This window comes from Excalfactoria chinensis, chromosome 5 (genome assembly GCF_039878825.1).
Source record: "Excalfactoria chinensis isolate bCotChi1 chromosome 5, bCotChi1.hap2, whole genome shotgun sequence".
Classification (NCBI taxonomy): Eukaryota; Metazoa; Chordata; class Aves; order Galliformes; family Phasianidae; genus Excalfactoria; species Excalfactoria chinensis.
In genome coordinates this window covers 5534039-5555649 of record NC_092829.1, presented here as the reverse complement: position 1 = coordinate 5555649, position 21611 = coordinate 5534039, and the positions used below count along the sequence as shown (strand labels likewise).

Sequence of the window (21611 nt, the reverse complement as noted above, 5' to 3'; positions counted from 1 at the left end):
CACAACCAGGTCCCAGTTCAGGCACCATTTTCAGGAGTGGGATTGTGGAACTCAGAGATGACTCAGTATGAGTTAAAAACTGAGTACAACTTTATTACCTTTTATACCCAACAACAGTCATGGCAGAATACCATTGGATAACCCAGACATGGCACAACAAATGACTGGCTGCCTTCCATTCAACTAAACAGTTCAACAACACTCTGACACCGTGACAAATAAGGACCCTCGATGCCAAGTCTCTGCCCCTCCACCCCTCTCGCTCACCAAGCCTTCTCACAAGGCCATAATGTCCTTGAAGCCATCATGTCCTCCCTGTTCTCCCAAACAACTCTCAACACCAAACGAGTTTGCAGGGATCAGACTATTGGAATTTATTTTGGGATGACACACGAGGAGCAGAGCATCCACAGGCCGGGTCACCCAACTTTCTTTTTGAGGTCGCTCCAGGGGATTCCAGTCTGCTTTGTAAAGGGAGACTCTGGGAGCTCAGTCTGGCCACGTGCCACCGAGCAGGGCCGATGCTGCGGCCATGGAGGCCCAGGGCAGCTGAGGGGGGCCGAAGGGTGGGGCTGGGGCGTCCATGACGTCACAGTACGTCACAATTCAGGGCGTCTGTGACGTCACAGCGCGTCACAATGCGGGGCTGGCATCGAGGCCATCAGCAGGCAGCGCTGCTCCACTTTGGCCTGGGCCAGCGGTGAGTGCAGCAGCAGGGGGAAGGCTGTGCTGGGCCGGGCGCAAACAGCGGCCCGCGAGGGCTTTGGGAGCCTGCAGTGCCGGCAGCGAGCGCTCAGGGGAGCCTGTGAGCGGCTCTCGGGGCAGTCAGCAGCAGCGCCGGCCTCAGCCCCCGCTGCCTCCCAGCTCCCTCGGCCCCGCTCCTAACTGAGCCCAGGGGTTGAGGCTCCCTGCCCTGCTCCCCCAGCCGTGCGCGAGCTCCCACCCAGCCCCACTGACCTCCCCTCTCTCCTCTCTTCCAGATCATGGCTTTGGCGTTTTTCTTCGCCTTGTTGGCTCCGAGAGTAGCTTTTGTTGGCGATGAGTTGGATGCAGAAACACTTGAACGCATGCGTCAGCGTGAGGTGTTTCTGCGAGAGCAGATGACCAAGATGCTGGAGGAGATCGAGCGGAGCAGGATGGATGTGCAACTCTGGCACTTCTTTGCACGGCAGCCTTGGAAAATTTGGGCCTTGGCTGTACTGCTGCTTTTCCTGCTCTTCCGCTTCATCCACAACTGGTACATCGATAGACTAGAGGAAAAAGAGATCCAACGTGTAACTGAGATGTGGAGAAGATATGACAGGGAGATGAGGGAGCCGGTGTACCATGAAGGCTCCGATGACGTTACCTACGTGAGCAGGTTTTACTATGAGTTCTCCATTTGGCCGCTGAAGACCAGGAGACACATGTGCAAGGTGGTGGAGGATCTGGTGGATGAGCTTCTGACCGTCTGTCAGATACTTCCCCAGAGTTACTTCATGCCACAGCTGCAGCCAGCTGTTGGGGTGGGCGTTGGCTTTGAAAACATCAGACCCGAAGGGAACCACCTTGTCTACCGCATGCTCGTGCCCCTGAAGGCACCCCCGGGACATGTCTTCCACTTGGAGCACGGCCCCAAGGCGAGGGTGGGGGTGAGGAATTCCTGCCTCCGCGTGGAGCTCAAGTGCACTTGCATAAGGGAGCGGGTGATAGGGGACATGCTGTGCTTCGTCCACCATCCTCAGGACAAGCTGTGGAAAGAGCAGATGCCCAGCCTCCTACAAACCCTATGCTGCGACTCCTACCTGGATATGGAGAAAACTGCAGCCTGGTTCCAGAAACTGGTGTTAGAAGCCTGGCCGGAGATGCCACTGTTGTCCATAGCGCAGGCCGAGATGCTGTCCTCCTACCGATTCTGCAAGATCAAGCTGACCACCACCAACGGCAGAGTCATCTGGATTGAGCTCATGCTCGGGATACAGGATGAGGACTCAGACTCATTCCTGAGCTTTGAGTAGGCAGGGGCTGTCGTTATCAGTGGCATGAGGAGGCCGCAGAGATGCACTGCCACAGGAACGCTCCTCTTCACAAAACAGCCAGGCATGCGTGGCACAACAGATTCCATCAGAAACATCTGCAGCTCTGCGTCCCTGCTCAAGGAGGTGCCTACAGAATGACTAACACCCCACTTCCCACCTGCTGCAGAGCTGAGCGTGCTGGACATGGAGAAGATGCTGCCCAATGAGCAGGTGGAAGTTCTCTCCTTAGGAAGACCTCACCTCAGGGATCCACAGCCCATGCAGGTGAAGAGGCCGCTGCATGGACGCCTGAAGCAGAGACTCCTATTAACAGCTGGGCAGGGACCAGCCCGCCTCTCCGTGAGGGTTCTTTTGCTCTGCAAGCCTTGGCCTCGACAAAAATGGGAGAAACGCTCTGTCCCTGAGTGTCTGCTCAAGGAGATGTCCCCAGAGCCAGCTCCCAGTGCTGTGGTGAGACAGCTTTAGAGTCACAGAATCAACAAGGCTGGAACAGACCTCAACATCATCCAGTCCAACCATCCACCTATCACCAGTATTTCCAACTATTCCTGCAGAAATCCAGGTAATACTCCCCGTCAATCACTGTACCTCTAGCAAAGGACATACCATGTTGTGACACAAGCTCCCAGGTGAGCTGAACACTTAGCTCACTCTCCTTACCCAGTCCTGCCCTTGTTGAAGCCTCTCCGCAGATCATTTTCCTGCACACTCCAAACTATACGTTTTCAGCATACACAGCAATGCAGACTTGCACAGAAGTCACTAGGCAGAGATGGTGCTTTAGACAGTGTCATTCTCCCACACTTTGCAGGAGGTAAATCTGGGTGTGAAAGGATACATTTTTAACCTGTCTTTTCTTTACAGGGAACAGCGACTGAGTCCCTGATTGCTTACGAAAGGAGGTCTACAGTGAAGCTCTGCCTCCACCTCAGCAGGAAGAAGCACAACAGCAGTAGCCCTTAGTGGGATGCAGGTATCCAGGAATGGTAGCTAACCAAGGCAGATAAAACGTACAGCTGCAGAAATGAAGCTTGCTTGCTGGTTCCCAGCAGCTCAGCTCTCTCCCTTAACTAGGAGGCAATGTTCTAATGGAATGTTTATGATATATTTCACAACATGGCCTTTTCGGCATTACAGAGTTTTACTTTTCAGTTCTCTAACAGTTTTGACTTGCGTTAAGAAAAAATAACCATCACGAGGTTTACCCTTCACTACAATACATATTCTCTTGTCTTGATAGGATCGTTACTCCTGACCAGTTCCCATTGAGAGGTGAAGTTGCTGGACAGCCTAACATTTGCCATGGAACTGTAACCATTTCTGTGCAACGTGACCGTGAATTCCTTGATCTGCATATGCAGCTTCGGGGTACGGAGAAGAGCGGAAAATATGTCTGGGACGGGAATGGAGGTCTTAACCATCACAGATGCTAAAACACCCATAAATAAACTTAGCACAGTAACAAGTGCTTTATACACATTACAACTTTCATTGTGGTCTTCTCTATTAGCATTAGGATGTAAGCAATGTTTCTTGCCTGATATTCTGCCTCAGTGGGGAAGAATAAATAAAAGGGACCAGCAGCTGGTTGTAGATGGACTTCAAGTAGCTCAAGATGCTGTTACCATAGGGCTCAGAATCATGGAATCACAGAATCACAAAGGTGGAAAGGACCTATAAGATCATCTAGTCCAACCATAGGAGTGACTCACAAAGTATCCCTGCAACCAGTGTCCTTACAGGTCCAAGTCTGCCCTCTGGAAGTTACAGATAGCAGATTTGCTGATCACCATTCTGACATCTACCTGGTTAAGCTAGTGTGGGTATAAAAGTCTGTAGGTGCGAATCATAAACGATTTCACTATGCAACTGCAGCAGAGCCCGTGACCTCACTGCTACACCATGCTGAGACATAAGAAAAAGAAATCAGGTCTCAGAAGGCATCTATCTTTGCCATGTGACTGTTTTAGAAGGATCTACCTTCTTTGCCACTGCCAAGAAAATTGTTCCAACATCTTCTTCCACAGCTTGGACAGGTTGCTGAATCCAGCCTTCCACAATACTGCTGTCTTTGCTCAGATTGTGAGACCTCTCGAAGTCAGAGGTCTGTCTGTTTCATTAAATCCAGTGTTTGTAAGGTAGGACCATTTGTGACTGCATTTACAGATACTATTGGCATCTAAACATTAATGCTAATCCTGTGTGAATTTTCAGGAGGTACAAATACAAACACCTTCCTTGCCTGTAACACTTGCCCTGTACATACCAAAGAGCCTAAAGGTGTAACTTCAGAGACTCCACTGAAGCCAGTCATGTCCTCCAAATCAAAATATACATGCAAAATCCTATCCATGTCAACAGCCACTTGTCACTGTAGGCACAAAAACCAAACAGTTCTGTGCTAAATAGCAGTACAAGAAAGCAACAATATTCCATTATTTTTATTTCTCAGACTGAGAGTTACAAGAAGGGCGTCAAGAAAGCTATAGATCACTGGAGTATTAGAAAAGTCGTATTATTAGTGGCAACTGTGTTCTTTCAATATAAAGGAGCGAGAAACATCTGCAATTACTGGATTAGGGGAATGAAAGTAGAAACCTGCAATCAGAAATTACAGAACATTCTGTAACTGAGCTGTTGTCATTCGCTGGCTTGCGTGAAGACAGAAGAGCCAAAAGGAAATTGCAAGTCCCAAAGGCTGGAGAAACACCAACTTACACTACGCTTGAACCCACCCACTTGTGCTGTCAAGCTGCTCTTGTAAAGCAGACCCAATAGACTGAGTCCCACCCCGCCTGCAGTCATGCTACCCAACCTGCAGGAACTGAACAAGCCGAGGTCAATCAGGGCAATTACTTGCTTGGAAATTAGTAGTGGGAGAGCAAGTCTAGCTGCCTAACACAATTATTTTAGAAACATTTTGAGAAGTCACCCAGTTTCTGTTACTCCTTCTTCCCCCACACATGCTCCATTGTAACACAGCCTATGGAAATTTCTGTACTGATGGTATGGACCGCCATCAAGAAGTACAGGCAGTGCTGATGGGGAGCCACAGCTGTAAATGGCAAATGATGAACCAACTCCTTGTTATCTGTCGTTGTACACACCCATAGCTACTGAGCCCTGCACCACTTTTAGTTTGCAGCTTGCCAAGGTTCCTCACTGTCAGGGTTACAAACAACAACCACAGTTTTATTCATTCAGTGGTATGCTGTCTTTCACAACACACCACTGGAAGAAGCCAGTTTATGTGCATACCAGATTGGTACCATCGCACAGCAGCCACACTGTGTGTTTTTAAACATCAAGCCATGCCTCTGCAAACATATAACTGTCTCATGTGTTACTCGTGATTGGTTTCAAGCTCCTGGTCGGGCCCAGGCTCTGCTAGCATAGCAAGGTCAACAGGCAGTGTACTGCCAGCCTTCCTGCTCTTGACTTTTTGAGGTCTTGATTCCCTCAAGCCTCAGCTACTGCAGATGAGTGGTTTACATAATAACTGCATCTCCATTTATTTATTTTAAGTATGCCACCAACATCAGAGGCTAGAGCAGGGGCTGTGTAATGCAGCCTGAGAACACGAATTGAAAAAGCTCTCAAGGTTGATGAAACAGAAGGGAAAATGGAAAAAAGGAAAATGTTTCTTCAAGTCTCCTGATGCTAAAGGTGATTTCACATACCAGGAGAACAGGATTAACGCTGTGGTAAGTGGTCAAAGCAAGATGTAACTGGAACAGTTTTGTATAAAGCACTGTAAGAAAACCACAATTTCTCTCCTGGTCTCAGGTCATACCATTATATAAAAGAGTACAGTATAGAAAAAAAACAGGCATTTTTCTTTCTTGAGTCATAGCACTGAAGCACACAGTCTGACCCAGCTCTTTACACAAGGGTTTGACCAGCATTGCTGAACGTTTCCGTGAAGTTCATTTCATTTGTGAACTTCTGAAGCAAAGGGCTCAGGAACACAGTAAATACCATCTGTAAGAACAATGCCTCCACCTCTTAGTCATGGAATTCACACCTCAAGACCAGTACCAGACCATCACATCATCAAAAGAGGTCTCACACAAGACCCCAGTGATTTGTCAGGCTTCTGTTTCAGGAAAGGGCCTTCTTCCTTGCGAAGGAAGCCATTCCAAGGGGAGATTTCATCCCTCACACACATTCCCCCACCGCCTTTGAGAACACTGATGCTAGGAGGAACGACTACTGCTTACTCTGCACGTGGCAAACATCATGGGTCTGTATCACTGCAGTCAGCTCAGGAATCCTCCACGCCATCATACACATGCTTGGGTACAGCCAAGCAAGCCCAATATGTGTGAAGTTAACTATGCTAGACCTTTCACACTGAAGCATTAACCAGATTCTCCATCCAGCCCTGCAGCCTGCTCTAAGCTCGCCCTTACAGTGCCAAGTCTGTCCAAAATCCAGACTGACAACATCCAGACAAGCTCCAACCCCAGCAGCAAAGGGTCTCCTGCTGCAAAAGAGTAACATCAGTGGCAGCACATCCTCGTGCAAGGCTTGACTAAGGTCAAACTGGTCACTGAGGTCAATGAGGCAACCAAGAACAGGACCCACAAAAGCCTCAAGCATCAGAAACATTATCCATTGTGTCCTAGCAATTGAAAGCCTTTATCTTGGAGTCTCCTAAAAGGTTTACAACTAAATCATCATTTTCACCAACATCTTTCCCTTATCTTGTTCCTCTCATAAGGACACAAACTGCGTGATTACAATTAGATTAGGAACAGATCGGACAGATGCATCACAGAGCCATGATGATGGAAACGTCTATTTCATTGTCACTTAACCCATTCTAAGGTCAGCCTCTTTACGGAAAAGACAAAGCAAAACAAAGGACTTTGGCAGTTTACGGTGTATCTTCTGAATGTCAGTTCGTGCACCTGCAGAGTGCAAAGCAGGCACAACTGCGTATGTTTCACTACCAACTCCTTTTTATTGGTAGGTAAGTTAAAACTCAGCTAGATCCAAGGACAGGAGAAAAACATGCATCAAGCCCAGAAAAATCTGTGCAGGCTACCGCTGTAAAGTGGGGTTTATCCTACTGTAGAAGTTATGGTCATGCCAAATTGAAAATGCATTTGTTTCGACACTTCCAAAACCAATAGTCATAGCAGAGCAATATGTTCCAATCAGTGCTAATTCCAGATGTGGAGCAGTGATTTCTCCAGTTAGAGAACAGCAACACCTGCAGAATGAGGATCTCCTTGTTATAAACACAGCTCACCAGAAAAAGAAGTGGAGAACAGGAAAAGTGTTTTTCTAAATCCACTTACATTTCTGAACTACTAACCAGTAATTTACATGTTACAAACACTCCCATCCTGCTCCCTTCTACCCAGCTAAGTCAGACTGAATCTGAAACCAACTCTTGCTTATCAGCACTCCCCTTGGGAGATCTCCCTCACTAGGAGCTACTGTGCCAGAAATGGCTTTCCTGGCTTCCCAGCTCCAGCTTTCTGCACTTGCCATAAGACATGCTATGTTAGCCCCGAGTTTAATCTGTCCTCTCATGCTGCTGTCCTTTAAAAGCATTAGCATTTCCTACACATATATCCCGTACTGGCCTTGCAACTATGCAAACAGCATGGTGAAATTTTAACTAAATATAGACGCCTGATATTTTTAAATAGCTCTTAGCTCCAGCGCACCAAGCTGATTCTGTTTGAAAGGAAAAAGCAGGCTCCAACTTTAAGTTTCCATTGCAATTAATGCTTACAACACATTCCTCTGCCATATCAGATTTAACACCCCATTAATGTGTGCAGTATTTTGCTCGTGAGGCACAGCTGCAGTTAAAGTTGAATTAGTGTTTCCATTATAAACACGTGTTTTCAAAGGTTTATTACTCAGACACACAAGACTTAGTCTGAAATGAAAACTGCCATCGAGCACGTCAGCTGGGAAGCAATTTTTTGTCCTTCAAAATTTGTAAGGAACAAAACACCAAAAAAAAAAAAAAGAAAAAAAGCCACCCTGTTTAGTAATAATTCACATTTAAAAAGCACTGCAAATACATGTTTACATGATAGCCTGTGACAGCTCCATAGAATGTCAACGCCTACATACTCCTGCAAGATGTGCCATCTCAAAAGCTGAAATAAAAGCCACATTTTTACACTACTTGATGGGAGGGGAAGAGAAGGGATAAAAGACTTAAATATCATCTTGATGAAAAAAAATACAGTTTAAAAAACAAAACAAAAATACCCAGCATAATCTTTGCATAGAAATACTAAAGTCAGAACCTTTAGCAGGAGGGTCTTTCAAGCACCATTTGCTTTTTAAACTTGTTGGTACCACCAGCCTGACCCTGGCTCACTAACAAATTCAGTAAGAATCAGTGAGTACCACTGACTTCGCATTTGCTTGTTCAAAAGACCTGGATTCTTCAGGTATGACAAGACCTTATCCTTTGCAACAGTCAAGTGAAACTCAGAAACATGCACCAAAAAAACTCCAAGGGCTCCAGGTTTTGCAATTATGCCCTTCTACAATTAGCTTTATGACTGAACCACTAAGAAGCAGCCTTTCTAATTGGAAGGCTTCTGAGGCCACTTCTTGACTGACTGTTTTGATGACTCTATGCTTACGACATGCAAATTCACAAACAAATATACGATGAAATCACCAAATTCCCATTTACCACCTTTAACAGAATGGATGCATCTTCTGACGACTAAGAAAAATTAAAATGTTACTTTTATAACACAGTAAAATTCCCTGCTGGGCTCTCTCAGCTATTTTGTCCCTAGGACCCATGGGTTTACTCAAGAAAACGTTTCCAGACAACAACAAACACAGGAAAGAGCATGTAATAGCTACTGCAAGAAAACCAGGCCAGGCATATCCTTCAGGAGCAGAAAGTTAGCGCCGTTACTCAGAATTATTCATATTTTGTTCTTAACTGAATTAACAAAACACTCCCTTAACAGATAGAGAGTGGTGAGTGCACTTTTTTGTAGTGCTGCCCTCCATTTCTCAAGAGAGTACTCCAAACAACAAAGATAATGGGAGCCTGGCAGCAATTGCATATCCATTTGATCAAGTTCTGGAGGTTGCTACAGTCTATCCAAACCCTTGCTGTTATCCACACAAACAACCTGAGGCACTGTAAATAGGTATACCATCTCTATTCTCCCTGCAATCAAAGTCTCAAGAAGATTCTGTACATCAAAGGTGGTGATACGTACCAAGGTCATCATGAAGACTAGGCTCCTCTTTGTAATGTCTTCTTCTCCCTTCCTGTTCCAGGCATGAGAGCCCACCTCTCTTTTCAAAGGAGAGTTTTCTGTTGATGGAGATACTGTTGATGGAGGACTGAAAGGAGGATAATGAAGACTCCAACCGTAGGCAAAAACCCAATGGCCTCAGAAGTATCTAGAGACAGAAATTCAGAAAGAAAATATCAGCATAAATGGGATAAGTTACCTAGAGAAAGAAATGCTCAATGACATCTTGGACTTGTGTTCAGTAGTCACAAGATCCACGCTGGACCAGTCTTTTGAGGACATCAACAGCAAGGTACACTGCACACCAAACCAGATTCTGATGGAGGTCTTCATCACATGGTGAACACCACCACAGGAGACTCCTACCAACTCTAATAAACTTCCATATTAGCACAGGAGTCCACTGGTTTCAGGAGAGAGGCTGTCAATCTATATTAGCAACCAAGATCCAACCAAGATAGCACAACTGGCCTTAAAGCATTTATGTACAGCCTGCAGTAGGTACTTGGGGCAGGCCATAGGAAGGATTAGAACCAGGTGAAAAGGTCTCAATACCTCCCTTGCAATTTGGACATTTTTCTGTAAAAGACATCTGACTACGCTGTAATGGAACTCATTAACTTCATTACTTCTTACTAAGAACCAGCTAATGTCTATGAACCCTGTTAATCTGCTACCTTACCCTTTAGTAGGAAGTATATTACGGTACCACATCATTCCCAGTCTTTGTTGCAAAGGACCAGCCTCCAGCTGAGGTAATTCAGTTTAGCTCCCCTGGTGTCAGTTTTGGCCACGTATAGCAAGCACAGTGGATATGCATCAGCTGACAACCTCGTCCTACACCTCAACATCCCCATGTCAAATTGTAGAGAAACAGTCTCATTTCAATTTATCAGATTCAGCTGTGCCAGTAGGTCTGCTAAAAACCGCAGGCGCCAGCAAAAAGCTTTTAAAGCCATTTCACCTCTCTCACACATATCAAAATGCCAAAACAAGGGACAAACACTACATACATCACCCACTGTGGATGGCAAGGGCACACATGTCAAAAAAACGTAAGTACCGTCTACAAAAGGAAAAAATAAAATAAAATCAGCTTGTTATTCTGATAATTACTTCACCCAAGAAGGGGTGAAGTTCAGTTGTCTGATTCAAAACAAAGATCCCATAAAAATGAAACATCAGCAGCATCGGTGGCACACCAGGGATGTCTGTGATTGCATAGCTACAGCTCACAGATGAGATGAGCAGGAGGAAAGGATGTAAACAGAGCCGGCCCTGCCTGTAAAACATCCCACTGGGAGCTTACAAGACTTGACTCAGCAAAAGGCTCAGGCTAGAAGAGCTGAACCATCTCCAGTTACAGCCCTAGGAGCGCTCACTAGGACTATAATCATGGGGATTTAAAAAACCGATTGCCTACAAGTCGACGTGCCTTAACTGGAAACAAAAATCACAAGCGCTTAGCAGCAGCCCACATACAAAGCAGATGAGTGCTGGGTGCCAAATCCAGCATGATATGGGCTACACAAACTCAGGAGCTGGCTCTGATCTTGCTCACTCCTGCCTGTAAAGGGAACGTTAACACACACTGAATTATGCAAATTTAAATGACAACACAATCAAGTCTACATTTGCCTTGCCCTCTTCTGCACAGCGCAGTTACTTCTCTAGCGTGTGCATCTACATTCCCCTTGTGTCTCCCCAGCCCTAGGCATGGCCCAAGAAGACAGGGAGTCTGGTCTTCCTTTCAGGGCTGAAATTTGCTCATCTCTTCCCCTACATCCCAACCCAAGGAGCAGGGCTGAGGATGCGAGAGCAGCTGAGTGATACACCCACCCCTGCTATTTTCAGCTGCTGAAGTCACCACTAAGTGCCTGCAGGAGCCAAGTATAAATCAAAGGAGCTGAGCAGAAATCAAAGTCGCCAGAACTCCAGAATATATACAGCAGCCCAGCTGGGTCCCATCTCTGACTCTTCCTATTCTCAAGCATAGATTTGGCAGAAGGGAGGATTATGGTTTCTACCTTACAATACAAATACAATGCAATACACCTGGGATCACCACATCTTAACATAAACGCTTATGTGCTTCTGTACAAATGTATGCATTGTGTGAAGCTGAGCTTAAAACCTGCAGATTTAAAATGGATTCATAGCAAACTGACAATCATGTTTTGAAGGCTCTCTGTGAGCGATTTCACTGCAGAGGGGTGCAAGGACATTGCTGTTCCCATTTAATAAGCCCTTTCAGCAAGTCTCAGCTCTAAGCCCAATGAGATGCCATAGTTTGCCCTTCTCAGACAAGAAAGAAGCAAGCTACCAATATTTTTGAACACCAGTTGCCTACGACAAGCTCTGTAGTGCTACATGACCCCCAGCCACAGAAGTTCCCAAGGTACCTCTTTCTCCAACAGCCCTGTATTATACCTTGCAAAATCCCAGAAGAAAGAGCAGGCATCCTGAAAGAAGGTTCCTATTATCTGCTGCCTACATGCTTCAGAGGATTGCAGGCTGGTGCAAGAGCCCTACTGCCCATCTATTCTTGTCTGCTGTTTGGCAACAGAGGAACAAGGATGTAGTAGCACAGTGGCACTGGACAATCCTTGAGGCTTCCCCTGCTCTGTAGGAACAGGGTGTCAGGCAGCTCCTGTACAGACTATTGATACATCACCACTCATATAAGGAGAACGTGCCCTACAGCAAGAAGGTAACTGGGGCTTCTGCAGCATAAGAGCTCATACATCTAGTCCCATAGCTGTAAGCAGAGGTTTTCTCTCCCTCATATTATCCGTGCCAGATACTGGAGGCTTGTGCCACAATATCTCTGAGCGAGGGCTGTGAGATTTATACCTGAGCACTGTCTAACATACGTAGGTTGAAATATTACAGTCTGAGCACCTGGCTCCCACTGGAAGCACAGACTCCTCTCTGTTGGAACCACGCTGGCTCTCTGCTCCTCTGCCATCAAGAAGAAATGAGCTGCACCTGCATGTGGTCCTAATGACATGTCTCAGCTCTCCTCTGTGCCTGCAGCTGAAGGGATTGCTCTGCAGGCTTGAATCTCCAGGCTACAGCAATGCCTGGGAAATTATTTCAAGGCTGATTTGAGGTAGAGCTCTGCTCTGGATTGCAGGAGGATGTCTGGGCCTGGGAGGGTGCTGAGGGGGAAGAAGAGCAGAAGCACACACATGACTTGCATTACAGCATTGCTGGAGTGTGTCAGAGCTTGCGTAAGTGAAACAATCAGCCTCACAGCACTAGAGGGAAAAAGAGAGTGAGGTGAATTCTTGGTTCACTCTCTGGGCAACCAAGGCTCAGGAAGGAGCTGGCCACCATGCACTCTGAAACATGTACAGTCCATTTAGCCAGTACTCTCTTTCACTCATTCATGCATTCTTAAGCTAAGAAATCAATGCCATAGATACCTTCATGCAGTGCTACGGTGAGTCCACACGTTCTGCAGCCCCAGGTGAGACTGGAAGCCAGGAAATGCTGTTGACACACCCAGCAGGTTAAAGGCAAGCATAACTGCAGGCAGTCCTGTGTGTGCTCGGCTGAAGTACAAAGCAGAGTCACAATGGGAAAGGCCCCAAGCCAGGAAAGAGGAGATCAGAGACAAAAGAGAGGTAAACATGTGGCATCTGGCAGAGGACACAGGGGGCACAAGATATTACAACATTGTTCCTGCTCCGACAGCTTCCTCAAAGCCACCTCTGTGCTAAAAGACAACTGCAAGGCAGAGTCTGCCTGGAAGAGCAGTAGAGAAGTATTGGCCACACTGTGACAGTTGTCATATTCTATGATCATATCCAGCTGGTACTTGCTTTTCAGCAGGTTTCACAGCAATTCATCCAGCCTGCTGAGCACCTCCAAAGAGTCCATGCAAATGAATGGAAGTTCACCACAGATGCACTTGGAGGGTCTATTAACAAAGCTTTACTCCATTCAGCTTTGCAAGGGTTAATTTTTTGCATAAAATCCTATTCCAGGCAATTGCTCTTTAATTCCAATTGATACCAAGCTTCCTGCAATAGGAATGTTTACTGGTACTTTTTAATTACAAAAAACCCATAAATTGTCTGTTTTACTGTCTACGCTAATTACATTTCATTATATATTTGGAGTAAGCTATGATTTTCCTGCTGGTTCCCATGACATTTTTCATTATCAACCACTAATTGTCTAGCATGCACACTGCATTGTGAACCAAGTAGGCTGATGTGTGGGCAGAAGTTCTAGCAAAAGCTGCAAGGCAATAGAAGTGCACGTTATTATTATTGCTATTATGATGTATTAGAAAGTTTCCGCCTACATGCATACCTACGTATCCTCTTCCCTATCAGCAATGTCACAGCACAGCAAAGCACGGGAGTCCATCTGTAATAAGCCTCACACTTGGCAATAATCAGCAGCTACTGAAGGAAAGTTATCTGGGGTGAAATGATGACAGCAGTCCTAGTGCAAGGGCAAATTCCCTTCTGGGTGTGATGGAAACACCAAGAAGGTTTCTCAGTCACTTCTGCTCATTGCCCAAAGCACATGAGCATCGGAATCTCAGAGGGAGTCACTCTCCCCACTCACAGGGTCAAGGCCACAAAGCAAAATAGTGCCATATGTGGATTTCTAGTGGAAGAGGATATACGGCTCATGGGATCTTCCCGAGGGTGCATGCAAACAAAAAGCAAAAGGGTCTTCGTGAGCCACAGATAACACTGATTGCAGAACAGCAAAATCCATGATGAATCTGTATCTATGCAAAGTCAGGAAGTGCCACAAAGGACAAAGCAACTTATTGCATGCAGCATTTCCTCAGTTCCAACTGAGGTAGAGTTATAAGAGCAAATTCTTCATATAGGAAAGTGCTAGAATAAGGAGTGCATGACCACTGCTCCCAGGATCATCGTTACCAGTCTTGGACAGGTGGCAATTCTATTCGTGTGCACCACACACACAATACACAAACACTTCAGAAATAAATGTGTGTTTTCACAGGATTGCAGCTCTTTCCTGGTATCTATATCAAAGGAGACAAAGCCTGACCCTTCCTAACAGCACTGGGAGGGAACGGTTGTGTAATTCCTCCTCTTCTCCTCAAGGTGATCCACAAATACATTATCAAAAAGGCAATTAGATTCCATGGAGCAATGTAGCAGGAGGGTAAAATTCCCACCTAAGGCAGGACTCGCTCTGCATTGAGCTTCAAGTTTCACACACTTTATTTTTATGTACTGGTTTACAGATAGCAAGAAACGAACATTCTTCTGGTTTTTATATAAGGAATATGAAGGACTGAAAGATACTTTTGACCTGACTGCATTTATTAAGTTTGACTGCAAAACTGGACTGAACAAAGTGTGAAAATGTGTGCCCACCTGTAGCTGTTGCTGATGTGCTTGCAGGTCACCTTTAGAGATTTAAGCAGCCTTATGGCATAAGACAGAAGCATTCAATTTCAAAGGTTTCAGAGACAGTACAGCTCCTTCCTTTCCCTTTCTTCTACAGCCCTCACAACTGCAGCATCCAAACACCTTGCAGGCTTCAATGTGTTTATGCCCCCAGCAACTCTGCAAACCAGTGAAACACTGACTCAATCACTTCACAGAATGGCAGCCACAGCACAGATAGAACAAAAAGCAGTAGAAGTTAGGTCCAAAAGAACAATCATGGAAAGTCCTGTTGATCTACACAGGCACTTCAGTGTCTAGACCCAACATGAAGGCCTCACTGTGGCCTACCAGTACTTGGAAGGGAGCATATAAACAGGAGGAGGAATGGTTGTTTACGAGGATTAGTAGTGACAAGACAAGGGGGAATGGCTTTAAACTGAAACAGGGGAGATTTAGGTTGGATATTAGGAGGAAGTTTTTCACACAGAGGGTGGCGACGCACTGGAACAGGTTGCCCAAGGAGGCTGTGGATGCCCCATCCCTGCAGGCATTCAAGGCCAGGCTGGATGTGGCTCTGGGCAGCCTGGTCTGGTAACTGGCAACTCTGCACATAGCAGGGGGTTGAAACTGGATGATCACTGTGGTCCTTTTCAACCCAGGCCATTCTATGATTCTATGAAGTTCTCCCATAAACCCACATTTTAGTTTTCCCAGTACAATGTCTCACATTCCCCTTAAAGAGAAACCTCCACCCTTCTTTTCTGAGTCAGGCTCACTGCTTTCGGGCCAGTCAGTCTCAAAATCTGCGAGATCTCCCACCTCATAAAGGCTACTATAGAGCTCACTATGTAATACTCTGCAGCCACATCACTTTTTCTGCAGCAGAAATGCCACCCTCATCTTAAGCAATGCTCCTGTCTATGTTTGAGACCAAGCAAACTGTTCTGTGAAATATTCTGCCTTCAACAGAAGGCATTTTCTCATTAGAAAGGATGAAATATTAGTTTTGCTGGATGTGTTTCAAACAACTCCAGGTCAAATCAACAGCAAGTACATTGTGTTTGCATATGATGATGCCTGATGTTCTGCATTTAGAAGAGTCCTGGCTCTCACTCCATTTCTCAGCACACACACACTACAGACACAAATGAAAAAAGGAAACAGAAGCATGTCATGATAGGCAGGGGAGTACTCATGTCATCTAATGGAGGTGACTCAATTAACTGCCTGCATCTCAAAAGGATGATTTGGGGACTAATTGCTAATCTTATTAATAACCTTAGAAAATTCAATGTGGCTTTTAAAATACACTGAAGTTAACAAGGCCAGGGAGACTGAAAATTGGAGTGGGACAGCACTTGAGTTACCATTCACAGACTTGAAGTTGGTCCCCCTATATGACAGAGCTGAGAGAGTTCAGCATAAGGAACATTGTGGTACCGACCAGGCCTCAGTTCTCTTGTACAACCACTGGTTCCTGCCTCAGACTACAACAGGAAGATCACTGCTTTGAGACCTGCACAGACTGAGCCCCTTTCCTTGGGACACTGGGAGCATTCAGCTCAGTCTGACCCCAAAACCATCCTTCTCTGACCAGCTTCCTCATACACATATCCTTCCTCAGACATGTTTAGGCTGTGGAAACATTAGGCAAACAATGGTAGGAAAATGGGGCACAAAGTTTTAGCGAGAAACAGTCTTAACATGCTCAAGAGTCAGAGATGGAATCAACTATAACACCTAGATAATCCTTCCTCCTCCCTTTCAGGTTCTTACCAGGCCAACATTTGTGAGCATTTCAGGCTGGGAAATCTTTCTGCGTGTCCCACTGTCTACCTCTGATTGAACAGCTGTCTTAAACTCTTCTTGATCTTTTGTGCTAAAACACCTCAGCCACTTTTACCCTGTAATTTTTGCCCCAAACGAAGAACTTCTGAAAAGGAAAAAAAAAACAACAAGTTTTTTCCCAGAGTTGGACCAATGTCTGAGATAATCACAGTGAGCTGCAGCCTTCACAACTTTGCCTCAGTGCTTCTCCAGACCAGCAATGAAAAACTACAAGCAGATAGAAAGTTCTCATCCTAGACTCCCAGTACTATGAAATCAGCACTAGGGCAAAAACAAGATCTTTAGAGAATTGTAACAGACTGAGTGTGTAGGCGAGTGCTTTACCTGCTATGAGAAAACCCTTACGCTCAAGCCTGTGCTTTTTCATTTCCCTCTATCTCGCTTCTCACCCTAACCTACAAGCCAGTCTAAAACTCTTGTTTCACACACCGTAACAATTTTCCATGGTAAAAACAGCCATCAGAGCAGTGAGGGGACTCACCTGGTGGTGGAAGCTTACAACTAAGATGTAGAAAGGCAAGAAAAAGACTGCAGTGATAACTATCCACACAATTTGGACTAGTTCAACAGTGAGAAGAAAGTGAGTCCCTAAAAGGCAATCTTCTTCTTTCATTCTAGAGATGAGAACTGTGATCAAATTCAGTCTGAACCAAGTAGGGCAGAGGCTTAAACTGCCAGTTTCCATGTGTACTTTACCTTACCACCCAAAAACCTACTGCTGTGGCAAGACACATCTGGCTTCTCCTGCTGCCTCCATGCCCTGCCCAGAGAGGAATACCATCCTGAATACACAACTTGTATTTAGCAAAGGTTTTTCAAGATGTTTTTCTTAGAAAAGTTACAACTTTTAACAAAGTAGAACTGTGTGGCAAGAATACATCATCTCAGAAATTCCCAACCAGTTTACTGCAGTAGGTTTGCCTTTGATCATGTCCCAGGCTTGTTTTCACTCACAGTACAACTCAAGAGTTCATAATCATATACATTTTGTCACGGCTGACACCGCTGCCTTCCTGGTAGAAAGGGAAGGCTTGGGCTGTCAGTCTGTCACTATTCTTCAGTGCTGAAGTCACACTTTTTTTTCTTCTTCTTCTTTTCCTTTAAAGACAACTTCTTTGTTGCCATGGTATCACTAATGCAGTATTTTGAGACAGGAAAAGAATAGAACCGTGCAACATCACAGTGAAACATCTATCAACTGCCATCCTCTCAAAAAAGGGTAAATAAATAACAATGCCAATGGAGACTTCTAAAGGCTCCTCTACCCTTTTTAATTTCCTCCTCTCATCCACAAATTGCAGCCTACAAAGGCCATGCCCTGGTTTTATGGCACAGAAGGTCAGAACGTGCATCTCAGCAAGCAGTGCCTAGGCTTATTTTAATTCTTTCTTTTCTCCCCATGCTATGTGACATCAGCTCAGGTACACACACACAAGAGAATCAGAGCACCTGCACTTCCAGAGAATGCCAGCCCGGCTCCCTGTGTTAGACCATGCAGTGAGCATTTCACAATTCTACCTTGAGCACTTATTTCCTTCTGAACTAATAAGGTATGTACTGCTGAGTGCAACCCACATTTATCTCAGCAGTAAGAAAGACCAAAAAGGGCACTCTGATGTTGTTTCTCATATACCACCTTCAACTCACCAGGTGTGTTCTTGTTAGCCCTGTAGCATGTCTTCCCTATCAACTCCAGAATTACTTTAAAGGGATCTTTATTAGCACCAGTCCTTACACACTCAGCGTGATAGCACTCCCCTCCTTGACTGTGCAAACATTGCACCTGGTCCCTTCCGAATTTTCAGAGTAAACTCAGCACAGCACTGGCACAACAAAATCAGGACTCAGCTGCAGGAAACCCCTTGAGTTGGAGTCCAGATCCAACAGCAGACAGGAGTGACTCTGAGCTCACTGCCCGCTCCCCACACACACCTCAACTGCCCTCTCGCAGTGTTGGTCACGGTGGTGACACACTGGGCATTTCATCTCACAAATCGTGCAAGAAGGAGAATAACTGAAGTAAAACTCATACAGGCTGACTTCATCAAGGCTTCTGCAACAAAAGAGGGAGTGGAAAATGACAAGCAAAGCACCGATGGGAAGGTAAAATGGAAAGATCTACTGCATGAGTTGAGAATTCAACAATAAGCACAGAGTTCTCTAGCAGATGGAAATATTTAGTTTGCATTTGGGAGACAGAAGAATGGGGAGAGGAGGAAGGAGAAAGAGGGATTTCTGTTAGTGCTTCTCTCTTGCTTGGGGAGAAAAAGAATAAGTTGTTTCCACTTAGAACTGAAGTGCTCTCACCGCTTCAGAGAGGAATCTAATTGGGATCTTTATGTTGTCATGCACTTGTTTTTCTCACCCACACAACCTTGTTCTTAGTTCCACTGGTGACCCAAGGCAGAATGACTCACCACAGTAAAAGGCCGGACAACAGCTTTCTGTTGTTTTTTTTCCCCCCTCAAAGACCTAAATAAGCCCTACTCCATCAACTGACCAAGGACGATGCAGATGTAAACCTCTCACTGAAGCCTGTGCGTTGCCTTGGCAACCCGTCTGATCTCCATTGCTCCAGGGACTGGAATTGTTCTGCCAACAGAAGATTTTAGCTAATCAAACCAAATCTCTTCATACTTATTCCCATCTGCAGAGAGCAGGCCATGTGCCCACAGAAAGCAGAGCACCCTCTCATCACCTCTCTGGATCTCCCTGTTAGCTCCTGGTAGGCCATGGACACCTCCCAGTTGCTGCTGAAAAGGATGAGTGAACAGCAAGAAGCCACAATATGTTGGATACTTGCATGGCAGTTTCAGACCTGCACGCAGCATATGCCTGGAAAGAGCCTCTTGGGAAGCCAGGAGGAGACCATGTGCTCACCAAGAGCAGATAACAGACAGCAGGACCCTAACAAGGCCCATGACTTCTCTGTGGCTCAATACTCCCTTGAAAGGAAGATCATTTTCAAAGATAGGTAACACTCACCCCCCAACAAGCCTGGAGCCACTTGTAACAAGCGTGGCCTTCTCAATCCAGCTCACCTCTTTTTCAGCTCCCTTTAAACACATCCAGGCAACATCAGCAGCAGCAATCTGCTGGCCAGAAAGCAAAGAGGGACAGGCATGCATCACCAGCTCCTGACCTTCCTACATCAGGAGCTGGCATCAAACTGCAGTGCCGAACATCTGCACTATTACAAAACATCTAATTGGAAATGCTAAAAGGGCAGCTTTGGTGCCTAATTTTGCCTTGAAAGCACAACCAGTAATTGATTTTTTAATTTTTTTTTAAAGTAAAAACAAGACCATACCCTCTACTACTCACCTAAATGCATCCGTCTCATGCATTTAAGCCCAGCCACAAAGGCAGACAGTCTGGCATTTAGAACAGAAGGGCCATGAAAGAGAGGCACAAATGGCACACAGGAGGGAATTTCTCACAGTCACTCTGCTGCTGAGACTAGAAAGTTTACTTGGTGGTGAAGAGACTCATGTCTGTGAAAACCCACCGATTACCATCTAACAACCCTCATCCCTACGTCACCTAACATGGCTCCATCACCATTCCACACAATTGCAAAAGTGAAATTCGAGAGTTCAAACAGTACAGACAACCCTGGCACTCAGGCTCTCCTTCTCCTCTGAGGTCATTCCACACTGCCTTGCAGAAGACCCACAACTCCTGGATACTCCTACACTGAGATTTGCCCCATACACGTTGCTTGCAGCCAGCCTGACTCACTGTGTTGCCACAATTGGTGTGAGGGACCCTTAGGTATTATTTTGTCCCATCTCCATGTGCATCCTGCACAGCCAGTTACTGAGCTGAGGAACAGCATGGAAGAGTTGTTGGTATTTAAAGGGAGCTATGAACTGGAATAATGCTGCTCATACAGGCAGGGTGTGGTTTCAAAGAAAGATTTTACTGTGGAAGATTTCTAGGCTTCTAGTATTGACCAAGTGACCTACACCCTGGGAAAACATGTTTTAACAATAACAAAAGCCATTAAAACAAATGCTTGGGGAAAAATGCCAGTGGTTTCTAGATTCATGAACTTAACAGAGTTAAGAGCTTAGCAAGTACTGCCACCTACTACCACACCACTGTGAAATTTTCTCTGTACACATTAGTATAACAAACTAATTAACTCATTACTAGGGCTGAAAGGAGAAGGGCATGAACTGATTCAGTTAACCACGAGCTCTGTGATAAAGGAGAGGAAATCAGGTTCAACAGGCATAATGAGGTGGGAATCAGCCTCACCCCCCTGGATTCTTCCTTGTATCATGTCTTCCGTCTATTACAGGCACTTCTCAGCCTGGCTTAATCTCAGCTTGGCAATACTGAATCAGATTCGGACCCCGAGACTTATACTCAACATATGTCTCTGGAATAGGATATGGAAATCAAAAGTAAGGTTCTCACTGACCTAATAGGGAGCAGAAGTGATCCCAGAGAAAACAAATGCTGATGACACTCAGAAGGCACCCTATTTGGGGAACACCACTAGCTAAAGGCCTCCAACTAGGCTCTGTGCCACACATTACAGCCCTCAGGCATCTGCTGTTCAGCCGGCTCTCAACCCATCTCACCATCCACTCCTGCAGCCCACAGTTTCTGAGCCTGTCTATGAGGATATCATGGGATACAGTGACAAAAGCTTTGCTGAAGTCAATGCAGACAACATCCACTGCTCTAACATCACCTGTCCAGACAGCAGTGACATCATGGAAGGCAACCAGATTCATTAAGCATGATTCCCTTCAATGCATCCATGCTGAGTCCTCCTGATCATCTTCTTGACTTCCATATGATTAGAGATGGCCTTCAGGATGAGCTGTTCCATCACCTTTTCAGGGAGTGAGGTGAGGCTGACTGGCCTTTAGTTCCTCAGATCTTCTTTCCTCATTGAATCACAGAATCCTTAAGGCTGGAAGGAAGCTCCAAAGGCCATCTAGTCCAACTTCACTGCAATGAACAGGGACAACCACAGCTAGACCAGTTTGCCCAGGGCCTGATCCAGCCTTGTCTTGAAAGCCTCCAGGGATGGGGCACCAATCACATCACTGTGCAACCTGTTCCAGTGCCTCACC

General features: G+C 45.7%; 2 protein-coding genes across 8 annotated transcripts in view; one reads left to right on the top strand and one right to left on the bottom strand.

The window, feature by feature from the left end:
• SYT16 (synaptotagmin 16) overlaps positions 1-21611 on the bottom strand; it is a 100952-nt gene that overhangs the window by 47492 nt on the left and 31849 nt on the right. For 6 of the 7 annotated variants that reach the window (XM_072338730.1, XM_072338728.1, XM_072338729.1 and 3 more), the window contains one exon: positions 9242-9428. The gene's annotated coding sequence lies outside the window, so the exon portion shown is untranslated. Of the gene's footprint in view, positions 1-9241; positions 9429-10293; positions 10347-21611 lie in introns of all 7 variants that reach the window. The other variant, XM_072338731.1, reaches the window with a different exon arrangement.
• Positions 584-1997, top strand: LOC140252567 (inositol 1,4,5-trisphosphate receptor-interacting protein-like 1). The gene is made up of 2 exons (XM_072337410.1): positions 584-700; positions 981-1997. Exons 1-2 carry the CDS (start codon positions 584-586, stop codon positions 1995-1997), a joined length of 1134 nt encoding a protein of 377 aa, XP_072193511.1.

Coding starts and splice junctions, on each gene's coding strand:
- LOC140252567 (XM_072337410.1), top strand. CDS start 584: ATGACGTCACAGTACGTCACAATTCAGGGCGTCTGTGACGTCACAGCG. Junction 701..980: donor CACTTTGGCCTGGGCCAGCG/GTGAGTGCAGCA, acceptor CCTCTCTTCCAG/ATCATGGCTTTGGCGTTTTT.